Source organism: Acomys minous, assembly GCF_964271855.1.
Source record: "Acomys minous genome assembly, chromosome: 6".
In the NCBI taxonomy this organism is placed as follows: domain Eukaryota; kingdom Metazoa; phylum Chordata; class Mammalia; order Rodentia; family Muridae; genus Acomys; species Acomys minous.
The window spans coordinates 94,068,515-94,093,703 of NC_140487.1; the positions used below are offsets into that span (position 1 = coordinate 94,068,515).

Consider the following 25,189-nt stretch of genomic DNA (forward strand, 5'->3'; position numbering starts at 1 on the left):
TGAGTTGGATGTAGCAGTGAATGGATGTTGTCTCAGTATTCCAGAGGATGAGGCAGGAGAATCCGGTTTGAGGACAGTCTGGGTTTAGTTTCACTTCTCTTCTCCTCCTCTCCTCCTCTCCCCTTCTCTTTCCCCTTCTTATTCCCTACCCCCACTTTTCTTGTTTTTCAAGACAAGGTTTCATTTTGTAGCCCTGGCTTTCCTGGAACTCAGTCTGTAGACCGGATTAGCCTTGAACTCAGAGATCCGCCTCCTGAGTGCTGGGATTAAAGGCATGTGCCACCGTGGGCTCGGCCTGGGTTTCTTTTCTTTTGGTTTTTCGAGACAAGGTTTCTCTGTGTTATCCTTGGCTGTCCTGGACTCACTTTGTCGACCAGACTGGCCTTGAATTTACAGAAATCGTCCTGCTTTTGCCTCCTGAGTGCTGGGATTAAAGGCATGCGCCACCACGCCCGGCTTCAGGGAACTGTTTGATTCATTCTTTTCTTTTCTTTTCCCTTTCTTTCTTTCTTTCTTTCTTTCTCTCTCTCTCTCTCTTTCTTTCTTTCTTTTTTTCGACAGAGTTTCTCTGTGTAGCTTTGCCTGTCCTAGACTCACTTTGTAGACCAAGCTGACCTCAAACTCACAGCAATATGCCAGCCTCTGCCTCCTGAGTGCTGAGATTAAAAGTGTGTGCCACCATACCCAGCCTCAGCCTGGGTTTCTTAGACATTTCCCCCTCAATAAAGGAAGGTAGGTCCTGTGAGCAAAGATATGTTACATTTCCAAGTAACCATAAAAATTGTCAGTTTATTGTGCTATGGTTGAACAAGGTTCCTACCAAGCCAGCCCAGTTGGAATTAGAAATTTCTTACCTCTCCCTACATAGCTGAGGCTCAGACATGTTGAGCTGCAACAAGTAATTTTGAGCAGGTGTGGCAACACACAGTAATGCCAGCATCTGTGAGGTGAGGCAAGAGATAAGAATTTCAAGGTCATATTGGCCCCACAGCAGGGTTGGGGTGTCAACAAGCCAAAACAAGAAAAATATTTTACTTTCTGTGCTTTAGTGTAGGCATCTAGGATCTGTTATCCCAGGAACTCTCTGGGCATTGAACAGGTTGATAATAACTTAGTGAGTAGGGACTTGCTGCCAAGCCTGATGATCTGAGTTTGAGCTCAGGAGCCACATGGTGGAAGGAAGGAACTAATACATGTGCTGTGGCATATGCCTGTACATAAATTAGTAAATGTTTGTATAGTAAAATGAATAACAATGGAAAAGCACTGTTGGCTACACTGCAGGTGCTACTTAGTTACTATCTAGACTGATAGCAACTTGTAGTGAACTTTTCATTCTAAAACAAAAAGGTTGTTCGTAACCCCTTGCAGTATTCTAAGGGAACTTTAAATGGCAAAATTTGCTCAAATCAGGTCAGTCAATTAGCTTTGCAGGCAGCTATATTTCAATTTGATATGGTTTCTTTTTCCAGCTCTCTACTGTAACCACTTAGTCGCAGCTCTCCATATAATTTTTCTTTCTGTTTCCATCTAATAGTTATAATCAGCCACTTTAAGTCTCTGTCCTTTTTTCTACTCTGGTGGCTAGTTTAAGTCCTTACAGTTGTTATAGTGGAAAAACACTGAACAATTAATAATGAAATAGAGAACCTTGAGTTTTGGGGCCAGGTGAAGCCTGGCTACAGTTCTGCTTCCACTACCTGGCCATGCTTAGACAGGCTTCCTAACTTTCTTAGCCTACTTTTCTTTTCTGTAAAATAGAGGAAATGTCTACTTTAGGGGCATGTTTCGGAGCTTAAGTGAGAAAACAATAGTAAAATTATTGGTGCCTAAAAAGAGCTATTCAGTTTCCTCTCTGATGGCTCGGTGGTTAAGTGTACTTCTCACGGAGGACCCAGTTCCATTCCCAGCGCCCACATGGCAGCTTGCCGCCATCCCTAACTCCAGTTCCAAGGGATCAAAAGCCCAGCCATGCAAGTAGTGCACAGACAGACATCCAAGCAAAATACTTGTACATGTAAAATAAGAGAAAATCTTTAAAACAATTTCACTTTCCTCCCATTGAAGGTTGTCAGCTTCTGGAAGAAATAGGAATCACTGTGGAACCCAGTTAAGTTTTCAAGTCTTATCCAAAGACACTCTGATGGTGTAGGTCAAGTAGAAGGTCCAGAACTGTGGGTTGTTTTTGTGTGTGTGTGTGTGTGTTCACATTTATTATTATTTTTTATTATTAATTTTATTCATATTACATGTAGATTGTTAGCCCTTCCCTTGTTTCCTCCTATTCCTCCCTCCCTCCCACTTCCCCCCTTCTCCCCTCCCCTATGTCTGTCACTGAGGGAGACCTCCCCTTATATATGCTCTTAGAATATCGAGTCTCTTCTTGGTAACTTGCTATCATTCCTCTGGGTGCCGCCAGGCCTCCCTGTCCAGGGGACGTGGTCAGAAAAGGGGCACCAGAGTTCGTGTGAGAGTCAGATCTCACTCTCCACTCACAGAACTTTGGGGTTTTAACACCTTCTTTGTTAATTTGGGTTGTTTTTGAGGCAGAGTCTCTCTGTGTAGCTTAGGTTGGCCTTTGCTGCAAGACTTTCTTCTTGCCTCAACCTCCCAAGTACTGGGTTTTAAACCACCATGCCTGCCTCTGCAAGTAAGTTTTTTCCTTGAGACAGATACAGTCCTGGGTGGCCTAGAATTCACAATGTAGGCCAGACTGACCTTGAATTTGTGGCAGTCTACCTGTCGGTAACACCAAAGAGGTAACAGGCTTGTGTTCTCCTGCCTTTCTCCCCTGCTGATTTAGATTCAAATGACAGACATAACTTTGGAAAATATACTCCATTAGTTCATTGGTTCCATGTCATAGCTTGTTAATAAATACCTTATACTGGGCCGGTGAGATGACTCGGTGGTAAAGGTGCTTGTGGTCCAGCCTAGTAACGTGAGTTTGATTTCTGGGACCTACATGGTAGACTGAGAGCACTGACTCCCACAAATTGTCTTAAGACTTCCATAAACATGCACATTGTGGCACCTGAGTGTCTGCTCCCAACCCCAGTAAGTAAACATGTAAGACAAAATAGCTTACACAAAACCAAAAAATAAACATCAAAGAACACAAAATAAGAAAACACAACCCACTTGACTTGTTATATTTTCACTTTCTTGTCTATGTGTTTCTTCAGATTTAAAATAGATGGCTATATTGGTGAGCCCTCCTGGTTATAAGGTTTAACACTTTGTTCTTGCAACCTTAATTCTTGGTATGGTGGACTTTTTGAGACAGCGTTTCTCTTTGTAGCCCTGGCTCTCCTGGAAAAAACACTGTAGCCCAGGTTGACCTCAAAATCAAGAGATCTGCCTGCCTCTGCATCCTGAGTGCTGAGATTAAAGGCCTGGGCCAAACACCTGGCAGTAAGGGTGTACTTGATGCCATTTCTTGGAAGATGTTCAATAAAGGCACTTAGATATTTTTATTCTTTGGGAATGTGGATTATTCTTTCTCTGGAGAATCTGGTAGGACCAGCTAGAGCAAAAATGATTTTATGTTGAAGAAAAAAAAGATATTTTACAGAACCTCCAGAGTATAGTTAGACATCAGGAATGACAGAGTACAACACATTGGAGAAACCAAGCCAGTCTCTCTCCTCCCCTCCCTGCCAAGTAACGGCATAGGGTGGTCTGTTAGTGCAGCTCAATTCTCCACGGATGGAGGTGGAGGACTGGGTGAGTAGGTAAGGTATTCATCATGCTTGTGAACGATCTCACAAGGGTTGCCTGCTGCAAGTGAAAAGCAAAGATTACAAGAAAAACTACACAAAGATGTTTTATTTTATGTAGAACTCTTATAATCAGTTCTCAAGGTGAGGTGGGGCATGAGTGTGGGAAGACTGGATAGAAGAGAGTGTGCTCCTGTGCTTTTGTTCTTAGTTAAGCATGTCCCACATGGCCTGCAGGCTTTTATTTTTAAGATTAAAAAATAAGCTGGGCGTGGTGGCGCACGCTTTTAATCCCCGTACTCAGGAGGCAGAGGCAGGTGGATTGCTGTGAGTTAGAGGCCAGCCTGGTTTCCAAAGTGAGTCCAGGACAGCCAAGGCTACGCAGAGAAACCCTGTCTCAAAAAACCAAAACCAAAACAAAAATAAAAAATTAAAAAGAAAATGTGCATATATGTGACCATGTGCATGCATTACTCTTGGAGGCCAGAAGAGGATATCAAATTTAGAATTGGAGTTATAGATGGTTGTAAACCATTGTGTGGGAGCTGGGAACTGAACATGTGTCTTCTACAAGAATAACAGTGCTTTAACCATGGTGCCATTTCTCCAGCCCCTCTAGAGTCTTTTCTTTCTTCTTTCTTTCTTTCTTAAGATTTATTTATTATTATGTATACAGTGCTCCTCTGCCTGCATGTATACTTGCAGGCCAAAGAGGGCATCAGATCACATTATAGATGGTTGTGAGCCACCATGTGGTTGCTGGGAATTGAACTCAGGACATCTGGAAGAGCAGCAGTGCTCTGAGCCATTCTCCAACACCCCACCCCCACCCCCCCCACCCCCCGCCTGGAATCTTGACTAGTAATCAGCAGTGAGTTTTTTGGTCATTTTAAAGTACCTTTTACTTGTTTTGGTGGTGCTGAGGTTTGAACCCAGGTTTCACATAACTTAGGTAAGCTCTCTACCACTGAGCTACATTCCAGCCTGGTCATTTATAGTGATGTGTGTGGGTATTTAAGACAAGGTTTCACTCTGTAACCTGGGCTGGCCTTGACATTAAAGAAATACTCATGCCCATGCCCAACATTAATTACCTTTGCTTTATATTTTGAATTTAGTAATTTTTCAAATTAATGACATAGTGTGTGGCCATAAAGGATATTGGTAGCGTAACAGGCTTTGAACCCGTCTTGATTTTAATTTTCCCTGTGATTTGGTAACCATACCTGATCTCTGTGAAAAGAGCATAATAATCCTTACCATGACTTTTTTGAGAATCAAATGGCATGCTATAGGTAAAGCTCTCAGACTAAGTGTAATCTCTGATACTGGGCTCTAGCCTCAGATCGTGCTTTTACAGTTGTCTAGGCAAAGGGATGGATGAGTAATGAATGATGGATGCTACCATGGCTGTGTTGTTATGCAGAATACAATCTACAAGGCTGGAGAGATGCTTCAGAGCTTAAGAGCGTGGTTTGCTCTTGCACATGATCTGGGTTTGGTCCCAGTACTCAAATGATGGTTCACAACTGTCTCAGGTAGGTTTCTATTGTAGTAATATTAGGATTCTATTGTGATAAAACACTGATTAAAAGTAATTTGGACAGGGAAGGGTTTCTTTCAGCCTACAGTTCTTACAGCACAGGCTCTTACTGAGGGAAGTAGGACAAGAACTTAAGCTGGGCAGGAATCTGGAGGCAGTGGTGATAGAGGTCATGGGGGGAGAGCTGTTTACTGCTGTCTGCTTCATCTCTCTCTCTCTCTCTCTCTCTCTCTCTCTCTCTCTCTCTCTCTCTCTGAGAGGGGGCTTTTCTAGACATGGTTTCTCGGTGTAGCCTTGGCTGTCCTGAAACTCACTCTGTAGACCAGACTGCCTTTGAACTCGGAGATCCATCTGCTCTACCTCCTAAGTGCTAGGATTAAAGACATGTGCAGCCAGCAGGCAATCTGCTTCTAATGCCCAGGACCACCTGTCCAGGGATGGCATCACCCAGTGTGTGCTGGGCCCCTCCCACATCAGTCAGTAATTAAAATACCCTGCAGACTTGCTGCAGGCATATCTTATGGAGGCATTTTCTTACCTGAGAGTGGCTCTTCCCAAGTGACCCTAGCACATACAAGTTGACATAAAACTAGCCAGGACAACAACCATCTGGCCATCTTCTTGATCACTGTGGCCATCAGGCAAGCACATTGTACACATGCAGGCAAAACACTGATACACATGAAATGAAATGAAATAAATAAATCTTAAAAAAAATTTTTTTAAAGAATGTAATCTATGATTTTTATATTCTAGTCACATTAAGATGTGACAGCTTGCTTTTTGTGTATATCTGTTATTTTGAAAGTGAAGACAAAGTATTATTTAGATCTGGAAAGCAGAGGTAGAATGCAGAAGGAAATACTTTTGCATTGAGACTTTGTTAATTTTCATACAGTCATCGGTGGTTTTAGTAAAATGCGTGCATGTGTTTTCTTTTTCCCTGTAGTGTCGCACTGGAAAAGAAAGAAAACTGAACAAAAGCTATGTGTGGAGCTCCTTCTGAAGTGAAGGAGTGATTATAGAGATTATGGATAGGAGCAAGCGGAACTCAATCGCAGGATTTCCCCCACGTGTGGAGCGCCTGGAGGAATTTGAAGGAGGCGGTGGAGGGGACGGGAGCACCGTGCAGGTGGGAAGAGTGTCATCATCTTCCTATCGTGCGATTATTAGTGCCTTTTCCAGGCTGACGAGTTTGGACGACTTCACCCGTGAAAAAATAGGATCTGGCTTCTTCTCTGAAGTGTTCAAGGTGAGTGAGTTATGTCTCAGCTTATGTCCTGTGGTTTTTCTGATGGTCAGACTTACTGCAGAGTGAATAGTTGTGTATGGTGTTTTGTTTGTTTTGCGTTTTTGAGGATAGGGTTTCACTGGGCAATCCTGGCTGGCCTTGAACTCACAGAGATTCACCTGGGTGTTGGATTGCAGTCATGTACCACCACACTTTCACTGATCCTCCTGCCTCAACCTTCTGAGTGCTGTGATTACATAAGCTGTGAGCTACAGATGTGGTTTAAACAGTTTTGAGAGTCCTTCATATAACTTCTTGTTTTGTTTTTATTGTTAGAACATTGGCAGTGGAGTCTAGGACTTTGTACATACTAGGTAAACATTCTGCCACTGAACTATCTATATCCCACCCCTCCCCCATGTTGTGTTTGTGTATGAGTGTGCAAACACAAGTGTTCTGACTAGCCTCAAACTTACTGTATAGGTAGGGCTGGCTTTGAACTTGCATTGATTCTAATACTTCTGTCTATGTTACAGAGCTCTTGTTACAGTAATGAATTACTGTATGTGGCTGTCTTGTGTTTTAAAAGTGGTTGTTGTTTCATATTTGAAAATATACTATTTTTGTTTTTCATTAAGCATCTAATTTTGTTTATTTTAATTGCACTTATTTATCTTTAATTTTGTGTATGTGTCTTGCATGCATGCATCTGTGTACCTTGTGTGTGCCTGGTGCTCATGGAAGCAAGAGAGGGCATCATGTCCTCTGGGAATGAAGTTACAGATAGTTAGTTGTAAGTCGCCATGTTGGTGCTGCATATAAAATCCGGGTCTTCTGAAAGAACAAGTGTTCTTAATTGATGAGCCATCACTATAGCCCCAAAATTATTTTTTAAAAAATCACATTCATCCAAGATAGCCAGGAGTACACACAGAGAAATCCTGTCTCGACATCAATCAATCTATCAGTCACATTTATACCTGGGTGGTGGTGGCCCACGCCTTTAATCCCAGCACTTGGGAGGCAGAAGCAGGCAGATCTCTGAGGCCAGCCTGGTCTACAGAGTGAGTCCAGGACAGCCAGGGCTACACAGAGAAACCCTGTCTTGAAAAAAACAGAACAACAACAACAACAACAACAACCACAAAAAATCACATTTGTGTGCACTTTGGCTTGAATAAGATTTGTGCTTTCCAAAAGTACTTCAGCTATGGTGTTTAGAGATGTGGCCTTTGGAGGTGATCAAGATTAGATAAATTGTGTGTGTGTGTGTGTGTGTGTGTGTGTGTGTGTGTGTGTGTGTGTGTGTGTGCGCGCACTAGAGAGGATGGCTCAGTGGGCAAGAGCACTGGCTGTTTTCCCAAAGGACCTGGGTTCAGTTCCCAGCACCCACATGGCAGCTCACAACTGTCTAATTCCAGTTTCAGGGGAATCTGACACCCTCAAACAGATTTACATGCAGGCAGAACACCAGTGTACATAAAAACAAACAAATAAATATTAGATGAGTCACCAGTGTAGGGGCCCCTATTGTTCTGTAAGAGCCCAGCTAAACCTCCTCCTTTTCCTCCTCTCCCTCTTTCTCTCCCTTTTCTTCCTTCTCTTCTTTGTCTCCCTCCTTCTCTGCTTGCATGTGTGTCTACGTAGACCAAAGGTTGTATATCACTTCAACAAATTTTCATTTTATATTTATTTAGGTTTTATTGAGACAAGGTTTCTTGGTGTAGCCCTGGCTGTCCTGGACTCTCTTTGTAGACCAGGCTGGCCTTGAACTCACAGATCCACCTGCCTCTGCCTCCCAGAGAACTCAAATTGCAGCCATGTGTCACTGTGCCCAGTGTCATCAAGCTTTCAAAACAAGTGTTTTTACCTGTTGAGTCACCTTACCAGCTCAAAATACACCCTTTTTCTTTATTTTAAAAATTATTTTCAATGTTTTTCTTTATTTTATGTACATTTGTATTTTGCCTGGGATTCTACTGCCCAGCTTGTCTGTTTGTTTTAATATGGAGTCTCACTGTGTAGTTTTGGCTGATCTGGAACTCATATAGACCTGCTCTTCCTTTACTTCCTATTTTTTGTGGAACTAAATGCATGCACCACTAAGCTGGCCTCCACATTATAGTCTATTTTTAATTTTTATTGTTACTACTTATTATTTATGTATTTATTTTTGAGGCAAGGTTTTATTGTATAACCTTGGCTGTCCTAAAATTTGCTCTGTAGATCAGGTTTGTCTGATCAGAAATCTTCCTGCTTCTGCCTCCCGGAGTGCTGGGTTTAAAGACATGCACTACTATACCTGTCTCTTTATATTTTCTTTTTTTGAGACAAGGTCTTGCTACGTAGCCCTGGCTGTCCTGAAACTAGCTATGTAGAGCAGCTATCCTGAACTCAGAGATTCACTTGCCTTTGCTTCCCTATGTTGGAATTAGAGTGAGCCATGCCACATTTGGCTGTTTCACGTGAGTTCTAGGGCTCAGCCTTAGGTCTTGTGTGGCAAGTACTTTACTAACTGATCATTCTCCACAGCCCCCTCTTTTTAAATTGTGTAGTTTTACATTAAATAGGATTGGATTTACTTTTCTAAAAGGCTACTCAATTGTACCTCTAACATTTGTTCATACACACATCATTGCAGGATTGGAGCGTGAGCTAGGGCCTCTCCTGCTCAGCAGGTGCTCTGTCACTGAGCTCACTGAGTCCAAGTAGACCTTGAACTTTGAATCCTCTTGTCTCAGTCTACATGTAGCTAGGATTGCAGGGCTGTACCATGAAGTCTGGTCCAAACCTTACTATATAGTTAATATTTTGCAGATTAATTTAGGTGCAGTTAATAGCTTTTGTTTGTTTGTTTTGGTTGCTTGTTTGTTTTGTTGTTTAAGACAGGGTTTCTCTCTTGGTATATCTCTGGCCATGGTGGAACTCATGGTAGACCAGGCTGGCCTCAAACTCAGAGATCTGCCTGTCTCTGACTCCTGAGTGCTGTGATTAAAGGCATGTGCCACTGTTGCCCAGCCCAGTTAATAGCTTTTTAACTATAATTTTATTTTATTTTTTAATCTTAATTTTTTTTTTTGTCTGATAGAGTCTTATATAGTCTAGGCTGTCCTCAAACTCCCTGTGTAGCTGAGGGATGATCTTGAACTTGTGACCTTCCTGTGTCTACCTTCCAAGTGCTGGAATTATAAGCATGCGCCACCAAGCTTGGGTTGAGTAGTTCTTTGCAGGGGATGAGGCATTTATTTATTATTTATGTATACTTGAAAAAATAGCTGTACACAATATTTTCTGTTCTGTATTTAACAAGATTAGGAAAAGAGAGTCTAAAATATTTATGGATCAAAACACAACTGAGTTATGCATGAAATATAAAGAACATTAAATTTATATACAGCTGTGTGTAAGAGTAGAGAGTTTTAACTTATTTTTTGTTATCAAAACAATTTAACTCATCTTATGGGGAAACAAACCAGTGTTGGATTGTGAAAACTCCTGTCAGTTATTTTAGCATATGTCTTAGTTTTTTCTTTTTTTTTCTTCTTTTTTTGGTTTTTCGAGACAGGGTTTCTCTGTGTAGCCTTGGCTGTCCTGTACTTGCTTTATAGACCAGGCTGCCCTTGAACTCACAGAGATCCACCTGCCTCTGCCTCCCCAAGTGCTGGGATTACAAGCATGCACCACCATGCTGTCTGACCCATCAATTCTTAATGACTAAGATTGTTCCTTGAAACATCTGTTCAGATAGCTGGCCCCTTTGGAACCCATCTGTGTGGGCAGCAAGCATGGATTCTACAATGTGATTGGTCAAGGAGGCAGACAGTGAAAAGGAGTGTGGTGGGTACCCAAAGCCACAGTGGTGATGTCCTGTGCAGAGTTAATTTATTTTTGATGGCTGCTTTTGTGCTACAGTGGCCAAACTGAGTAGTTGCTAGAGACCACAAGGCCTCAGAGCCCAATTATATTTACTGTCTGACCTCAAACAGAAAGTTTGCCAACCCATGCTCTAATAGCTATACAGTGTATGGCTGAGTGGAAGTTAGATCTTAGTTTTAATTGTAAAGTACAGATGGTTATAGAACTTTAAAGGTCAACCTAAATGAAAGGTGTCGGTGACAATGAAAAGAATTTGACTTCAAATGCAAGTTACACAGGCAACTTAATGATCTTCAGCTGAAAAGACCTTTTATTGAGAAGAAAAGGGGGAGACGTGGGGTGGGGGCCGCAGTTGTGCTGTCCCATGCCTTAATCCCTGCCCCAGCATTCAGGAGGCAGAGGCAGGTGGATGTTGAAGAGTATAGACTTATGTGTATTCTTCTAAAATAATTCAGTTTTAGAATTTAGGACTCTATTATAGACATCCTTACCCACAGGCCTTCCGTGGTTATGTTACCTGTTTAGATTATGCTGTCTTTGTTTGGCTCTACGGAGGAACTGGGTCCACACAAGTTCTGAGTAATTCAGACTACAAACTGACACCAACCAGTGGCCTTTCTTTATTTTTCTGTTTGTTTCTGTTTCATCAGTATCTAGCACAGTTCTGCCACCTAGAGAGAATTCTGGTATTTGTTGCACGAGAACTTGTTGTTGTTGTTGTTGTTGTTGTTGTTATTATTATTATTATTATTATTATTATTATTTGAGACAGGGTTTCTCTGTGTAGCCTTAGCTGTCCTGGAGTTCTTTAATATCTATAATAATCTTTTTTTTTGGGGGGGGGTGGCTTTTCAAGATAGGATTTCCCTGTGTAGTCCTGGATGTCCTGGAACTTAACTTTGAAGACCAGGCTGGTCTTGAACTCAGAGATCCACCTGCCTTTACCTCCTGAGTGCTGGGATTAAAGATGTGTGCTACCATGTCCAGATATTTTATTTTGTTTCTGTGTGTATGTGTATAAGTGTGTGCCATGTGTGTGGATGCACAGAGGAGGTCAGAAGAGTGTCAGATCCTCTGGAGCTGCAGTTACAGGCAGTTAGTTGTAAGCTGCCTGACTTGGGTACTGAGATTCAAACTTGCTTAACCACTGAGCCATATCTCTAGCCCCCACACTTCCATTTTATAAGGAAAAAACTGAGGCTCAAAGATGTTTACTATCTTGCCAGGTACACTATAACATATATATTCTGAAGCTAGGGTTTTTGAATTCCTGGGAATAGGAAGATACTCAGTGGGTAAAATAGTTGGTGTGAAAACCTAAAGACCTTAATTTGAATCCCCAGTGCCCACATGGAAAGCTGGGTATGGTGGCCACACCTGCTTCCCTAGCCCTTAGCTATAGAAACTGGAGGATCCAGGAGGATTTGTTGACTAGCCTGTCTAGTCCAAAAGCAAGCTTCAGGTTCAGTGTGAGACTGTCTTAAATGAGATGGAAGCCCGGAATGGGGGGAGGGGGGGAGAGGGGAGGCAGAGGCAGGCAGATCTCTGTGAGTTCAAGGCCAGCCTGGTCTACAAAGTGAGTCTAGGACAGCCAAGGCTACACAGAGAAACCCTGCTAGAGAGATGTCCTGGTGGCTAAGAGTACTTAGTACTCTTGCAGAAGACCTTGGTTGGTTCCTAGCACCTACATGGTGGCTCACAGCCATCTGTAGCTCCAGTTCCAAAGGCTCCAACACCTTCTTGGCCGCCACAGTCGCCAGGCACACACATAGTGCACATTCATGTAAGCCAGACATTCATGTGTGTAAAATAAGAAAGTCTTAAAACAATAAGATAGAGAAACAGTTGAGGAAACTCTGACCTCTCTGTGCATACATCCACACAACACACACACAAACACACACTTACTTTTTACCCAATTAATGAAAGATTTTATTTAATTTTTCTCAGAAGGAAATGAATTTACTTTTGCTATTTTTAGAATATGAGAATTTATGTTTTTTTTTAAACTTTGTCATAGAGCTCATACTGATTCATGTTGCAAGACCAAGGCCTAACCTTTTTTTTTTTTTTCCTCTTTGAGACAGAGTCTCACTGTAGTTCTGGCTTTCATGGTTCTCCGTGAACTTACAGGGATCCACCTTGGATTAAATTCCTTTGCCATTACAAATGTTTTGGTTTAGTTTGATTTTTAGATTTTTGAGATAGAGTCCATTATGTTCTTTTTGAGGTTTTTTTTGCTTTTGTTTTTTTCAAGATAGGGTTTCTCTGTGTATTCTTGGCTGTCCTGGACTTGTTTTGTAGACCAGGCTGGCCTCGAACTCACAGAGATCCACTTACCTCTGCCCCCTGAGTGCTGGGATTAAAGGTGTGTGCCCTGCCCAACTCTCATTCTTTTCTCTTTCCTTCCTTCCTTCTTTCCTTCTTTCTTTCTTTCCTTCCTTTTTTTCCCAGACAGAGTTTCTCTGTGTAACAGCCCTGCTGTCCTGGACTTGCTATTTTGTAGACCAGACTGACCTTGAACTCAGAGATCTGCCTGCCTCTTCCTCTGAAGATCTGGGATTAAAGGCACTACCACTCAGCTCTGGCACTCATTTTTGTTTGTTTGTTTGTTTGTTTTGTTTTGTGTTTTGGTTTTTCAAGACACAGTTTCTCTGTGTGATATCCCTGGCTGTCCTGGAACTCTCTTTGTAGGCCAGGCTGGCCTCGAACTCACAGAGATCCGCCTGCCTCTGCTTCCCGAGTGCTGGGCTAGCATTCATTCTTGATTTTGAAGGTTCCTTGAATTCTCTGAGTACTTGGAACAGTTTGATTCTGAAATGTCTGGTTTGATAGAGGAAACAGACAAGGGCATACACACATACACAAACACATGCCTTCTCTCCCCCTCTCTCTCCCGCTCTCTCCCCCTCTCTTTTCCTTCTCCTCCCATCTCCCCTCCCCTCCCCTCCCCTCAACCCTTATGGATATAAAGAAAGAGTTCTGGTTATCGCTCCTGTTACATTTTTGTAAACTGGCAACACAAATGCCAACTTATAAGGAACAATAAACTTACAAGCTAAAAGAACCCAGTGTTTGCCATCTGCTTGGTACTGAAATATTGATTTATTCATCTTTCTGGTTATGCATTTATTATTTAGCACACACAGAGCTTGTCATGCAAACTGTGTCTGTATTGTTCTCAACAGTTCTGGTTTAAGGAAAGCAGGGAAACATTTTAGCAAACAAAGATTGTTCTGTGATGTTTATTTTTGTGATTGAGCTGGTGGTAGTCTTATTTGTTCTTAAGGTGTGTGTAGCCCTGCCAGCTTTGTGCATGCTACAATCCCTTCTCAGTGGAGACACAGCCTTGGTTGGACGTTATGTTTTCTGATAGCTTTGTCTGGTTATTTATTTATTTATTTATTTATTTTTGGTTTTTCGAGACAGGGTCTCTCTGTGTTAGCCTTGGCTATCCTGGACTCACTGTGTAGACTAGGCTGGCGTTGAACTCCCAGAAATCCACTTGCCTTTACCTCCTGAGTGCTGGGAATAAAGGTGTGTGCCACCACGCCTGGCTTGTCTGGTAATTTATATACTAGGTTTCAAAATGCTAGTACTAGGCTGAGGAGGTAGGTCGATAACATGCCTGAGGTTTTATCCAAGTAGTGTGTGCCTGTAATCCCAGCACTTAGGAGGTAAAGACAGGAGGATCAGAAACTCAAGGCCATTCTTTGCCATGTAGTCTTTAAAAACAGCAAAAATGTTAGTGTCACTGCAGTGGCCTCCATGTTCTACCCAAATCTAATCATAACTTATTTGTGGGGGATGTGTTAATGCAGGGCTTCTCCACATTGCTCAGGCTAGCCTGAAACTCTAGCCTAAAATGATTCTCCTGTTTCAGCCTCTCAAGTACTTGACAATATGGGTGTGTACCACCACGCCCCGCATCAGTATTTTTTAATCTTCTAAGCTGTAACTTATGAACTTTGAAAGAAAGCAAAGCTACCTCTTTTTCTTTTCTTTCTTTCCTTCCTTTTTCTTCTTGTCTCTACTCTTTCCTTCCCCTCCCCATCCCCAGACAGATCTCATATATTCCAGGGTGGCCTAGTTTATATTCCCACCAGCACTCTATTGTAAGGGTTCTCTTTTGTTCACATCCTTGTCAGCATTTATTCTTTTTTGGTTTTTGAGACAGTCTCTCTACATAGCTTTGTCTGACCTGGAACTCACTACATAGTCCAGGCTGGCCTCAAACTCATAGATATCCATCTGTCTCTGCCTCCTAAGTGCTAGGGTCAAAGGTGTGCACCACCATACCCAGCTTATCAGCATTTATTCTTACTAAATTCTCTCTCTCTCTCTCTCTCTCTCTCTCTCTCTCTCTCTCTCTCTCTGTCCTTCTCTCCCTCTCTATCCTCCTCTACCTCCTGCCTCCTCTTCCTTAATGTGTGAGTGTGCCTCTTGTATCACTCAGTACCATATTTCCTTAAGGTATGGTCTCTCCCCTAAACTGGAGCTAGGCTAGCAGCCAGAAAACCCCAATCATTCTCCTGTCTTTACTCCTTCCAGTGCTGGGGTCACAGGCCGCATGGCTGTGGCCAGCATTTACATGGCATTGGGAATTGGAACGTGGGTCCTCATGTTTGCATAGTAAGTACTCGTAGCCATTAAGCCATTTCCCTGGTCCCTGTTACTTGTTTTCTTAATGACTGACATTCTGACTGGTGTAAGACAAAATTTGAGTGTAATTTTGACTTGTTCTTCTCTGATAGCTAGTGATACTGAGTTTTTGTTTTGTTTTCTTAATATAATTCTGGGATTGAACCCAAGACCTCATGCATGCTAGACTTTAGATTTAAGAAATCAATGGCCTAAGGATGTAGCCCAGTAGTTGACTTAGCATGCCAAGACTCTCGGTTTGATTCTCAAAAATCACACAAACCTGTGGTAATTCTACTACTAGCCGTGGGAGCTGGAGGCAGGAGCATCAGGAAGTCGTTGCCTATCTCAACTGCATTACAAATTTGAAGTTAACTGACCTATGGGAGATTCCATCTCAAAACATCAAACAGGACAAAACCCACTCCAGGCAGGGAGTGAAACAATAGAACAGATGCTAGTGGCATTAAAGTAAAAACACAGTAGAAGACTAGGTTCGTGTGTGTGTGTGTGTGTGTGTGTGTGTGTGTGTGTGTGTGTGTGTGTGTGTGAGTGAGATAAGAAAGAGGAGGAGTTGTAATTTGCCAAAACAAATTCCACTGATAAAGGAGAGTAAAGATCCAGCTTTATCTGAATGTTTGTGTCATTTAATCTTTGAATGTCTCATTAAGGGGAAAATGTTGACAGAGTATATTGATGACTTTCTTTGTAGGACTCAAAACACACTTTGTACTTGTATCTGATGCTTTGATAGGAAAAACTAAACAAAAGCTACTCCTGGATTCTGACCCAGGAGAGCTACACTGGGATTCATCTGCTAGATTCTATGAATTGTTGATCAATTTATAACAATGCTTTGAAGGAAATAAAGTTTACAAGGTAGTTACATCCCTTGAAACCAGTATGTGGGGCTGGGAATATAACTTAGTGGTAGAGTCTTTGCCTAGTGTGTAAGAGACCTTAAATTCAATTCCCAGCCTTTAAAAAAAATGTATATGGTAAAACTGTATAGCCAGGTGGTAGTGGCACAGGCCTTTAATCCCAGCACTCAGGAATGCAGAGGCAGGTAGGTCTCTGTGAGTTCAAGGCCAGCCTGGTCTAGAGTACCAGGATAGCCACGGCTACACAGAGAAACTGTTTCTGTCTTGAAAAACAAAAACAAACACAAAGTTTAAGGTAGATTTCTTTTTTACATAAAAGGGATTCATTTCAAACAGATTTGTTTTGTTTCATGAATGGCTGACAAGGCAGTTGAATTTTAGATAGCACAAGGGATAATGGCTTTGTCAAATTTTTTTTCCTTCTGTGTATCCTTGGCTCTCCTGGCATTCACTCTGTAGATCAGGCTGAGATCTGCATGTCTCTGCCTCTTGAGTGCTGGGATTAAATGTGTGTGCCACCTCCAACTGGCTTCCCAGTCTTTCTTTCTTTCTTTTTTAGATTATGACTTTAAAAAAAAATATTTTATTTACTTATTATTTATACAGTATTCTGCCCCCATGTGTGCCTGCATGCCAGAAGAGGGACCAGATCTCATTGTAGATGGCTGTGAACCACCATGTAGTTGCTGAGAATTGAACTCAGGACCTTTGGAAGAGCAGGCAGTGCTCTTAACCTCTGAGCCATCTCTCTAGCCCCTCCCAGTCATTTTTTATAACCAGAATACACTCTTCTGAAAACTTTGAGCATATTTCCCAAATAAGCTGTTATAAGGTCTGGAAAATTACCACTTTGAACTCTATTTTGTTTGATATTGTTGCTATACCAGCTTACTGTATATTTATTGTACACTCATTGTGACTTTTTGACTTCAAGTCCAAGAAGCCTATATATTTATTTTTATTTTCTGAGACAGGGTCTTGGTATGTAGCTATGGTTATCCTGAAACTTACTGTGTAGACCAGGTTGGACTCAAATTTATAGGGATCTACCTTCCTTTGCCTACCTTGTGCTGGGATCAAAGGTGTACACTACTACACCAGCAGTACCTTAAATAATAATTTTTTTTCTGCTTTTCAATGCAGGCTTTCTCTGTGTAGCCATGTCTGACCTAGAACTCACTCTGTGGACTCAGATCTGCCTGTCTCTGCCTCCCAAGTGCTAGGATTAAAGGTGTGTATTTTTTATAACCAGATTGTGTACATAATAATAATAATAATAATAATAATAATAATAATAATAATAATAATAATAATATAATTTGTATGTGTGTTCAATAACTAATAAATGCTATTTAAATTTAAGATCATTCTTTATACACTGCTAACAGATGAACTGTTGCCCCAACCCCATTTGCGGACTCTCATGCAATCAAGCTCCAGGCCTGACCTTGTTAGTGTGCTGCTCTACCACTGAGCGATGCTCCTGGCGCCAGGCCTGAACAGTATTCTCAGTACTGTTTTGAAATGTGGTTAAAATGTCAACATAAGCAAATAATATTCAAAAACATTAGAATTGAACTAAAGTTTGTCTTCTATTAGCTGTCACTTTTCACATTCGTTTATTTGCTTGTTTGTGTGTAGGGCATATGCACTCCATCCATACATGGTGTGCATGTGGAAGCCATGACAATTCAAGAATGTCATTTCTCTCCTTCTACCATGAGGGTCTGAAGGAACAAGCTCAGATGTCAGTTTGGTGGCAAGCTCCATTACCTGCTGCTGAGCTATAGCAGCAGTACTTAACTGTTTATTTGCTTGTCAGTGCCTTGTTTGAATGGAATAAAATGGGTAAAGTAATTGTTAATGGACATGGCATTACAATAGGGCATGAATATAATGTAGAAAGAGCACAAGGTACTTGAGCATGGTGGCACACGCCTGTAGTCTGAGCACTTGGGAGGCAGAGACAGGAGAATCTGTGTGAGTATGAAGGCAGCCTAGTCTTCACAGACCAGCCAGGGCTAAATAGACCCTGTCTAAAAGAAACCAACCAATCACATGGATTAGTGTTTCACTGCCACATAGGAAGTGTATATATAATCACTTAACTGATGTTGCCTTTGGAGCTGCAGACATAGCCCGGTGGTAGAATACTTGCATGTGAAAAGCCCTGGTTTTGATCTGACACTGCAAGAAAATGAATAAATTAAAATGTAAATAAGCCTTAGAAGATGGCTCATCAGATAAAGGCACTTGCTGCCAAGCCTAGACCCACATGATTGAAAGGCGAGAACTGACTTCCATACATATGGGCTTATTTGTTTACGTGTGCACATTAAAGAAATGTAAAATGAGTTAAAGCCAGACATGGCAACATTCACCAAAATATATAGCACTAACCCTTGAGAGGCTGAAATAAGTTTGCTTGAATCCAGAGGTTCAGGACCAGCTGGGTGTGGTGGCACATGCCTTATGCCAGGGAGCAGAGGAATCTAGGCCTCCTTGGTCTACATATGTATCTTGTTCTAGGATATCCAGGGCTATGTGGGGAAGCTGTCTTGTTTAGAAGTGAGGGCTGGGCTGGTAGATGGCATAGCAATTAGGACACTGGTTATTCTTGTGGAAGACCTGTTCAATTTTCAAGACCCACATGGTGACTTAAAACCATTCTTAAATCCAGTTTCAGGAGACCTGAGGCCCTTCTCTAAACTCTTTTAAGGCAGCAAGTATGCATGTGGTACACATATATACACGCAGGCAAAACACTCAGACATAGAAAATAAAATAAATACAGCTTAGAAAGATCCACCTGCTTCTGTTTCCCGAGTCCTGGGACTAAAGGTACGTACTGCCTCACTAAAATAAATCTTAAAAAAAGAAAGCCTGTCAGTAGTGGCACTTCATCTTTAATCCCAGCACTTAGGAGGCAGAGCAGAGGCAGGCACATCTCTGTAAACTCAAGGCCATGTTGGGCTACATATCCAGATTCAGGATAGCCAGAGCTATATAGTAGGACCCTGTCTTGAAAAATGAAACAAAACAAACAAAATAAGTAAAAAAGGAGAGGAGGAGGAAGGCAGACTGCTTATCCCTGAATGTTGCATGTCGTTTTATTATCAAATATTCTAAAAAATGAACATTTTATTAAAAAAATCAGAGTGAGCTAGGCAATGGTGATAAACACCTTTAATCCCAGCACTCAGGAGGCAGAGGCAGGCAGATCTCTGAGTTGGAGGCCAGCCTGGTGTACAGAGCAAGTTCAGGACAAGCAGGTTTCTACACAGAGAAACTCTGCCCCGAAAAACCAGGAAAAATAAAAATTCAGAGTGAACCAGGATATGGTGCACATGCTTATATTCCATTACTCCCTGCAAGGCAGAGACCATCATCCTGGGCTGTCTGATGAGTGTCAGTCCATCAGGGCTGTAGAGCAAGACACTGTTTCAAAAATGATAGCAAAAGGCAGGGCATGGTGGCTCGCGCCTTTAATCCCAGTACTCGGGAGACAGAGGCAGAGGGAGTTCGAGGACAGCCTGGTCTACAAAGCGAGTCCAGGACAGCCAAGGCTAATACAGAGAGACCCTGTCTCGGAAAACAAAAACAAAAAAGAAAAAGATAGCAAAAATATCCAGATGATGGGAGTGGAAAAGTGACAGTAGATGAAGAGACCCGTAAAAACAGATGTTTTCTGTAAATAGTGCTGGAAAAATACTGTCAGTGATATCTTTGTATAAAAAGGCCTCTTTTAACTTATCCAGGCAAGATCTAGAAAGGAAAGCCACTTCTCTTTCATCAATCACGAGATACATGACAACAGTATCATTGATGTCCTGAGCAGAGAGTTGGCTTCCAGATCTCTAGAGGGATCTAGATGAGGGGAGAGCCTGCCAGCATTTTGCCTCCGTTTTCCGACTGTGGCTTCTGTAGCTCACCAGTTTTTCTCTTCTGTGCCCACAGCAAACCACTGTTGCTTTAAGTTCATGATAAGATGTGATGTTTTGTGTATTAATGGATAAGTTAAACTTTTAGCATTATTGTTATTTCATTGAGCATTTAGAGGGTAAAGACTAAAGTAGATGTAAAGTAATACTGAAATACTGAAGTCACTGAATAACAATAGCTTTGCATGCAAGTCCCTGCTGTACCAGTTCTAAAAATAAGTTTAAATATTGTGTGTGTGTGTGTGTGTGTGTGTGTGTGTGTGTGTGTGTGTGTGTGTGTCCAGTACACTAGGGTCAAACCCAGGGCTTTGTGTGTGATGAGTCAGTACTCTAGCCTTGAGCTATGCCCCAGCTCCATTTTCCCCCTTATAGATATATTTTTATAGTGCTTAGTGTAAGCAGAAAGTATGTCATTTCCGTGCCTTATAAAGTGCCTTGTAAAGACAGTTATAGCTTATTGTTGCATAAGGCTTACTCATATTTCTCCCTCCCCCACACTTAAGGATTTACAGAAGGGACTGTTTCCTTCTGGTATCCTAGTTCACCAGTGTTGGCCTTAAGGAAGTAGCCTTAAAAAATGTCTCCATTACCCAGGTGTGGTGGCTGTGCCTGTAGCCCAGCACTTGGAGGCTGAGTCAGGTGGATTGTGTGAAGCCACAGTTAGACAAGCTGCACAGTGAGTTTCAGGCTGGTAAGAGATGCATAACAATAGCCTAGCAGTGGTGGCGCACGCCTTTAATCCCAGCCCTCGGGAGGCAGAGGCAGGTGGATCGCTGTGAGTTCAAGGCCAGCCTGGTCTACAAAGCGAGTCTAGGACAGCCAAGGCTAACACAGAGAAACCCTGTCTCCAGAAACAAACAAAACAAAACAAAGAACGAAAGAAGGTAAAAAAAGAGAGAGACCCATAACAGGACCCTGCGTGCTGTGATAGCTGGAGCCTGTAATCCCACCTTAGAGGTGGAGGGCCAGGTGTTCAAGTTCATCCTTAGATATTTAGGAAGTTTGGGGCCAACTGAGGCCTGGATCCCAATTCTTCCTTGCCACCTCAAGAAAACATAAAAAGAGCCAGGTGGTGGTGGCACTCTAGAGGCAGAGGCAGGTGGATCTCTGTGAGTTGGAAGCCAGCCTGGTCTACAGAGTGAGTTTGAGGACAGCTAGGGCTACACAGAGAAACCCTGTCTTAACCACCCCCCTAAAAAAAATAAAAAAAATAATAAAAGATATGATTAACATTGTATTTCTGGCCAGCTCAGTGTGGACCAACTGTGGTCTTGGATGAAATGAATTCATCTTCATTAATGGAGTGAGACAAATGTTTTTTTTTTTTTAAACAAGATCTCACTGTGTAGCCCAAGCTGGCCATCTACTCACATTCTGCATCAGCATCCAGAATGCAATATTTAATTTTATCTAAACTGGTACTAAGACATTCTGGTATGTTCCATATACAGAGACTTTGCAATCACACATGGCTGCTGCCCCTGACAGTTCTTACTCTGTGAAACTTTCTAGGTGCGACACAGAGCTTCTGGTCAGGTGATGGCGCTCAAGATGAACACGCTGAGCAGTAACCGAGCAAACCTGCTGAAGGAGATGCAGCTCATGAACAGACTCTCCCATCCCAACATCCTCAGGTAATGTTTTCTTTCCTCCCAGGTTCCCTAGGAGGCATTATTGGAGGCTTGCTACAGTACTACTTTATCTTTTGGAATCTAGCTTGCTGGGCCTTAGCTAGGCTCTAGGTCTTTTTCTCCTTGGTACAACTTAATTTCCTGTAATTAACAATATTTAATAAGGCAACTTCCTCTCTCAAGTTGTTTTATTCTCACTAGAACATTAGTACTAGCTCATTAGAATAATTGTTTCCTACTGTGATTAGTAGTTTGTCAGAAATAAAAGATTGGTCTCTAAGTGGTTATTTAATTATCTTAATTGCTTTAAGAGGAATTGTAATTAAACCAGTGACTGAAAAGAATAGCAAACTTACGGTATAAAACTACCCACCCTAAACACTGAGTACTCACTTAGGAGACACAGTGCTGTTGAGAATGGTTTTTACATATGAAAGGCTTGGGCCGCAGAGTGAATGGGTTAAGGTGCTGATCTGAGTTTAGCACCCTCCCCAACCCCTACACCCCACTTCCCACCCAGTCCCACATGGCAGAGGGTGAAAATAGGGCTAGAGAGATGGCTCAGCAGTTAAGAGCACTGACTGCTCTTCCAGAGGTCCTGAGTTCAATTCCCAGCACCCACATGGTGGCTCACAACCATCTATAATGTGATCTGATGCATACTGTATACATAATAAATAAGTCTTTAAAAAAAGAAAAAGAAAAAGAAAATAGGGTCTACTTGAGCTAGACTTTCGCTGACCTCTTTATATGCTTAATATGTAGTGTCTTGTCTGTCTGTCTTTTTCTTCTTCACACATGCATGAAATAAATGTAATTTAAAAAATTGTGTTGGGGGGAGCTGGCTCAGAGGTTGAGACTGGCTGCTCCAACAAAGGTCCTGAGTTCAATTCCCAGCAACCACATGGTGGCTCACAACCATCTGTGATAAGATCTGGTGTCCTCTTCTGATATGCAGTTGAAACACTGTATACATAATAATAAATAAATAAATCTTTAAAGAATATTTAAGTTCCCGCTCAAACTAAGGCACCAGCCAAGGACAATACAGGCGGTAAACCTTAAGCCCCTACCCAGATCTAGCCAATGGACAGAACACTCTCCACAGTAGAGTGGAGAGTGGGATATTACTTTCTCACATACTCTGGTGCCTCACCTTTGACCATGTCCCCTGGACGGGGAGACCTGGTGGCAATCAGAGGAAGGACAGCAGGTTACCAAGAAGAGACTTGATACCCTATGATCATATAGAGGGGGAGGTAATCCCCCTCAGGAACAGTCATAGGGGAGGGGAATAAGGGGAAATTGGGAGGGAGGGAAGAATGGGAGGATACAAGGGATGGGATAACCATTGAGATGTAACAAGAATAAATTAATAAAGGAGGAAAAAAAAGAATATTTAAGTTAACATATATATATATATATTTTTTTTTGTTTGTTTGTTTGTTTGTTTGTTTGTTTTTGTTTTCAAGACCGAGTCTCTCTGTGTAACCTTGGCTGTCCTGGACTCACTTTGTAGACCAGGCTGGCCTTGAACTCACAGGGATCCACCTGCCTGTGCCTCCCCAGTGCTGAGTTTAAAGGCATGCGCCACCACGCCTGGCTTAAGTTAACTTATATTTTAATGTATATTTTACTGGCTGAGATAGCTCAGCAGTTAAGAGCACTGATTGCTCTTGTAGAAGACAAGGGCTCCATTCTCAGTTTCAGAGGGTCCAACACCCTCTTCTGGCCTCTGTAGGGACCAGGCATACATGTGGTGCAAATGCATATACACAAACAAAACACTTATGTGCCTGAAATAAAGATAAAATATTTTTTAAAAGGTTATATTTTTTTAGTAATCAACACCTGCTTATTTCTGATTTTAATCATGATATATTAGTGAGGCAAGTGTACTGTGCTGTCAAATGAAATTGCACAAGGTAATATAATTTAATGCATATTTAAAGCAGGATTTATGTGTAAGATGCTTGTAATGTCAAAAGTGCCGAGGCGACCTCAAAATTCTATTGACTCTCAAGATCTGGAGTTACAGATGTGTATCACCACAAATAGCTTATTTAAGAAACTTTCTGTCTCTGCCCCACCTCTCTTTTTCTTGACAGGGCCTCATATAGTGTGCCGACCGGCCATGAACTCAGTGTATAGCTGAAACTAACCTTGAGCTCTTGATCCCACTGCTTTACTATCCAAGTGCTAGAGTGACAGGACCGCCATGCCTGCTGAGCCTTTTGCCTACATACCCAGAAGAGCATGCCATTGAACCCAGGTTTTCTTCAAGAGCATCCAGTGCTCTTCATCACCCTTAGCCCCTAATTTAAGGTTTTTTGTTTGTTTGTTTTGTTTTTTAAGATTTATTATGTATACAGTTTTGTGCTTGCATGTATACCTGACGCCAGAAGAGGGCACCAGATCTTGTTATAGATGGCTGTGAGCCACCATGTGGTTGCTGGGAATTGAACTCAGGGCCTATTGGAAGAGCAGCCAGTGCTCTTAACCTCTGAGCCATCTCTCCAGTCCTAGTTGGTTGGTGGTGCACGCCTTTAATCCCAGCACTGGGAGGCAGAGGCAGGCGAAGACAACCTGGTCTACAGAGTTCTAGGATAGCCACAAAATTAAACAAACAAAAGAGAAACTTGTTGTGAAAGAAAGGAAGGAAGAAAATGACTGAATTACTGATTTGGAGCGTGGGAAAGAAGGCTGTGTGAGAGCTGCTGGAAGGCTGGCGTCTAGCCCTCTGGGCGTACCTGGTAGCTGTGCTTGCCCAGCAGGAGAGGGTGAGCTGAGCTCTTGGAGGTTTTGGGGTTTTTTGGTTTTTTTTTTTCCTTTTCTTGACCACAACCTCCTTACTACAGTTTCCCCTACAGAGATTTCCATTTAAAAAGAAAAGAACAGCAAGATGTGATGGCACACATTTGTAATCCCACCAGTGGATCCCATCAGTGGGTGGATGGATAAATAAATATAAATTAATTAATAAATATGAGTGGACTGGGTAAGACATAGAGGTAGTAGGTATATACATTTTGTTTGTATGTATATTCTTATATATAGATATAGGTATAGTTAAGATTGGTGGGTTTTAATATCAGTTGTTCTAAGTTATCAGATAAACAATGAAGTACTTTGTTGAGCTTGGAGGAATTGATAGTTTGGGCTTCTTGTGAATAGAGTTGTTTATGCCAGGAAGTCTTGTGCTCAAGATCTGTAACCCAATTCCACATCCTGCTAATTTCCATTCCCCAACGGCTTCTCTAAGGACCTGGCCAGAATTTGTTCTTATATCTTTTTTTTTTTTATTCTTCATGCTATGAGAAATTATTATTTCTTTATTTCTTTTAGAAGACTCATGCAAACTTTACCACTTAATTTTTTTCTTTTCAAGACAGGTTCCCGAGCCAGGTGTGGTAGCACACTCCTTTAATCCCAGCACTCGGGAGGCAGAGGCAGGTGGATCACTGTGAGTTCGAGGCCAGCCTGGTCTACAAAGAGAGTCCAGAACAGCCAGGGCTACACAGAGAAACCTTGTCTCAAAAAAACAAAAAACAAAACAAAACATAAGGTTCCCCTTGGCTGCCCTGGAACTCACTCTGTAGCCCAGGCCTACCTGCCTACCCCCCAAGTGCTGGGATTAAAGGCATATGCCACCATTACCCAGCTGCCCCCCCCTTTTTTTTTTAAAGATTTATTTATTATTTATACAGTATTCTGTCCACACATGTG

General features: G+C 42.0%; 2 protein-coding genes across 2 annotated transcripts in view; both read left to right on the forward strand.

Annotated features, from left to right (window-relative positions):
- CCDC163 (CCDC163 homolog) overlaps window positions 1-6,323 on the forward strand; it is a 38,831-nt gene extending 32,508 nt beyond the window's left edge. Inside the window, exon 11 of the transcript XR_014780165.1 lies at window positions 6,212-6,323. The gene's annotated coding sequence lies outside the window, so the exon portion shown is untranslated. The remainder of the gene's footprint in view (window positions 1-6,211) is intronic.
- Window positions 6,293-25,189, forward strand: part of TESK2 (testis associated actin remodelling kinase 2) — a gene marked incomplete at its 5' end in the record, with an annotated part of 77,953 nt that continues 59,056 nt past the window's right edge. Inside the window, 2 exons of the mRNA XM_084786577.1 lie at window positions 6,293-6,514; window positions 21,345-21,466. Coding sequence (XP_084642703.1) covers window positions 6,293-6,514; window positions 21,345-21,466 — 344 coding nt within the window. The remainder of the gene's footprint in view (window positions 6,515-21,344; window positions 21,467-25,189) is intronic.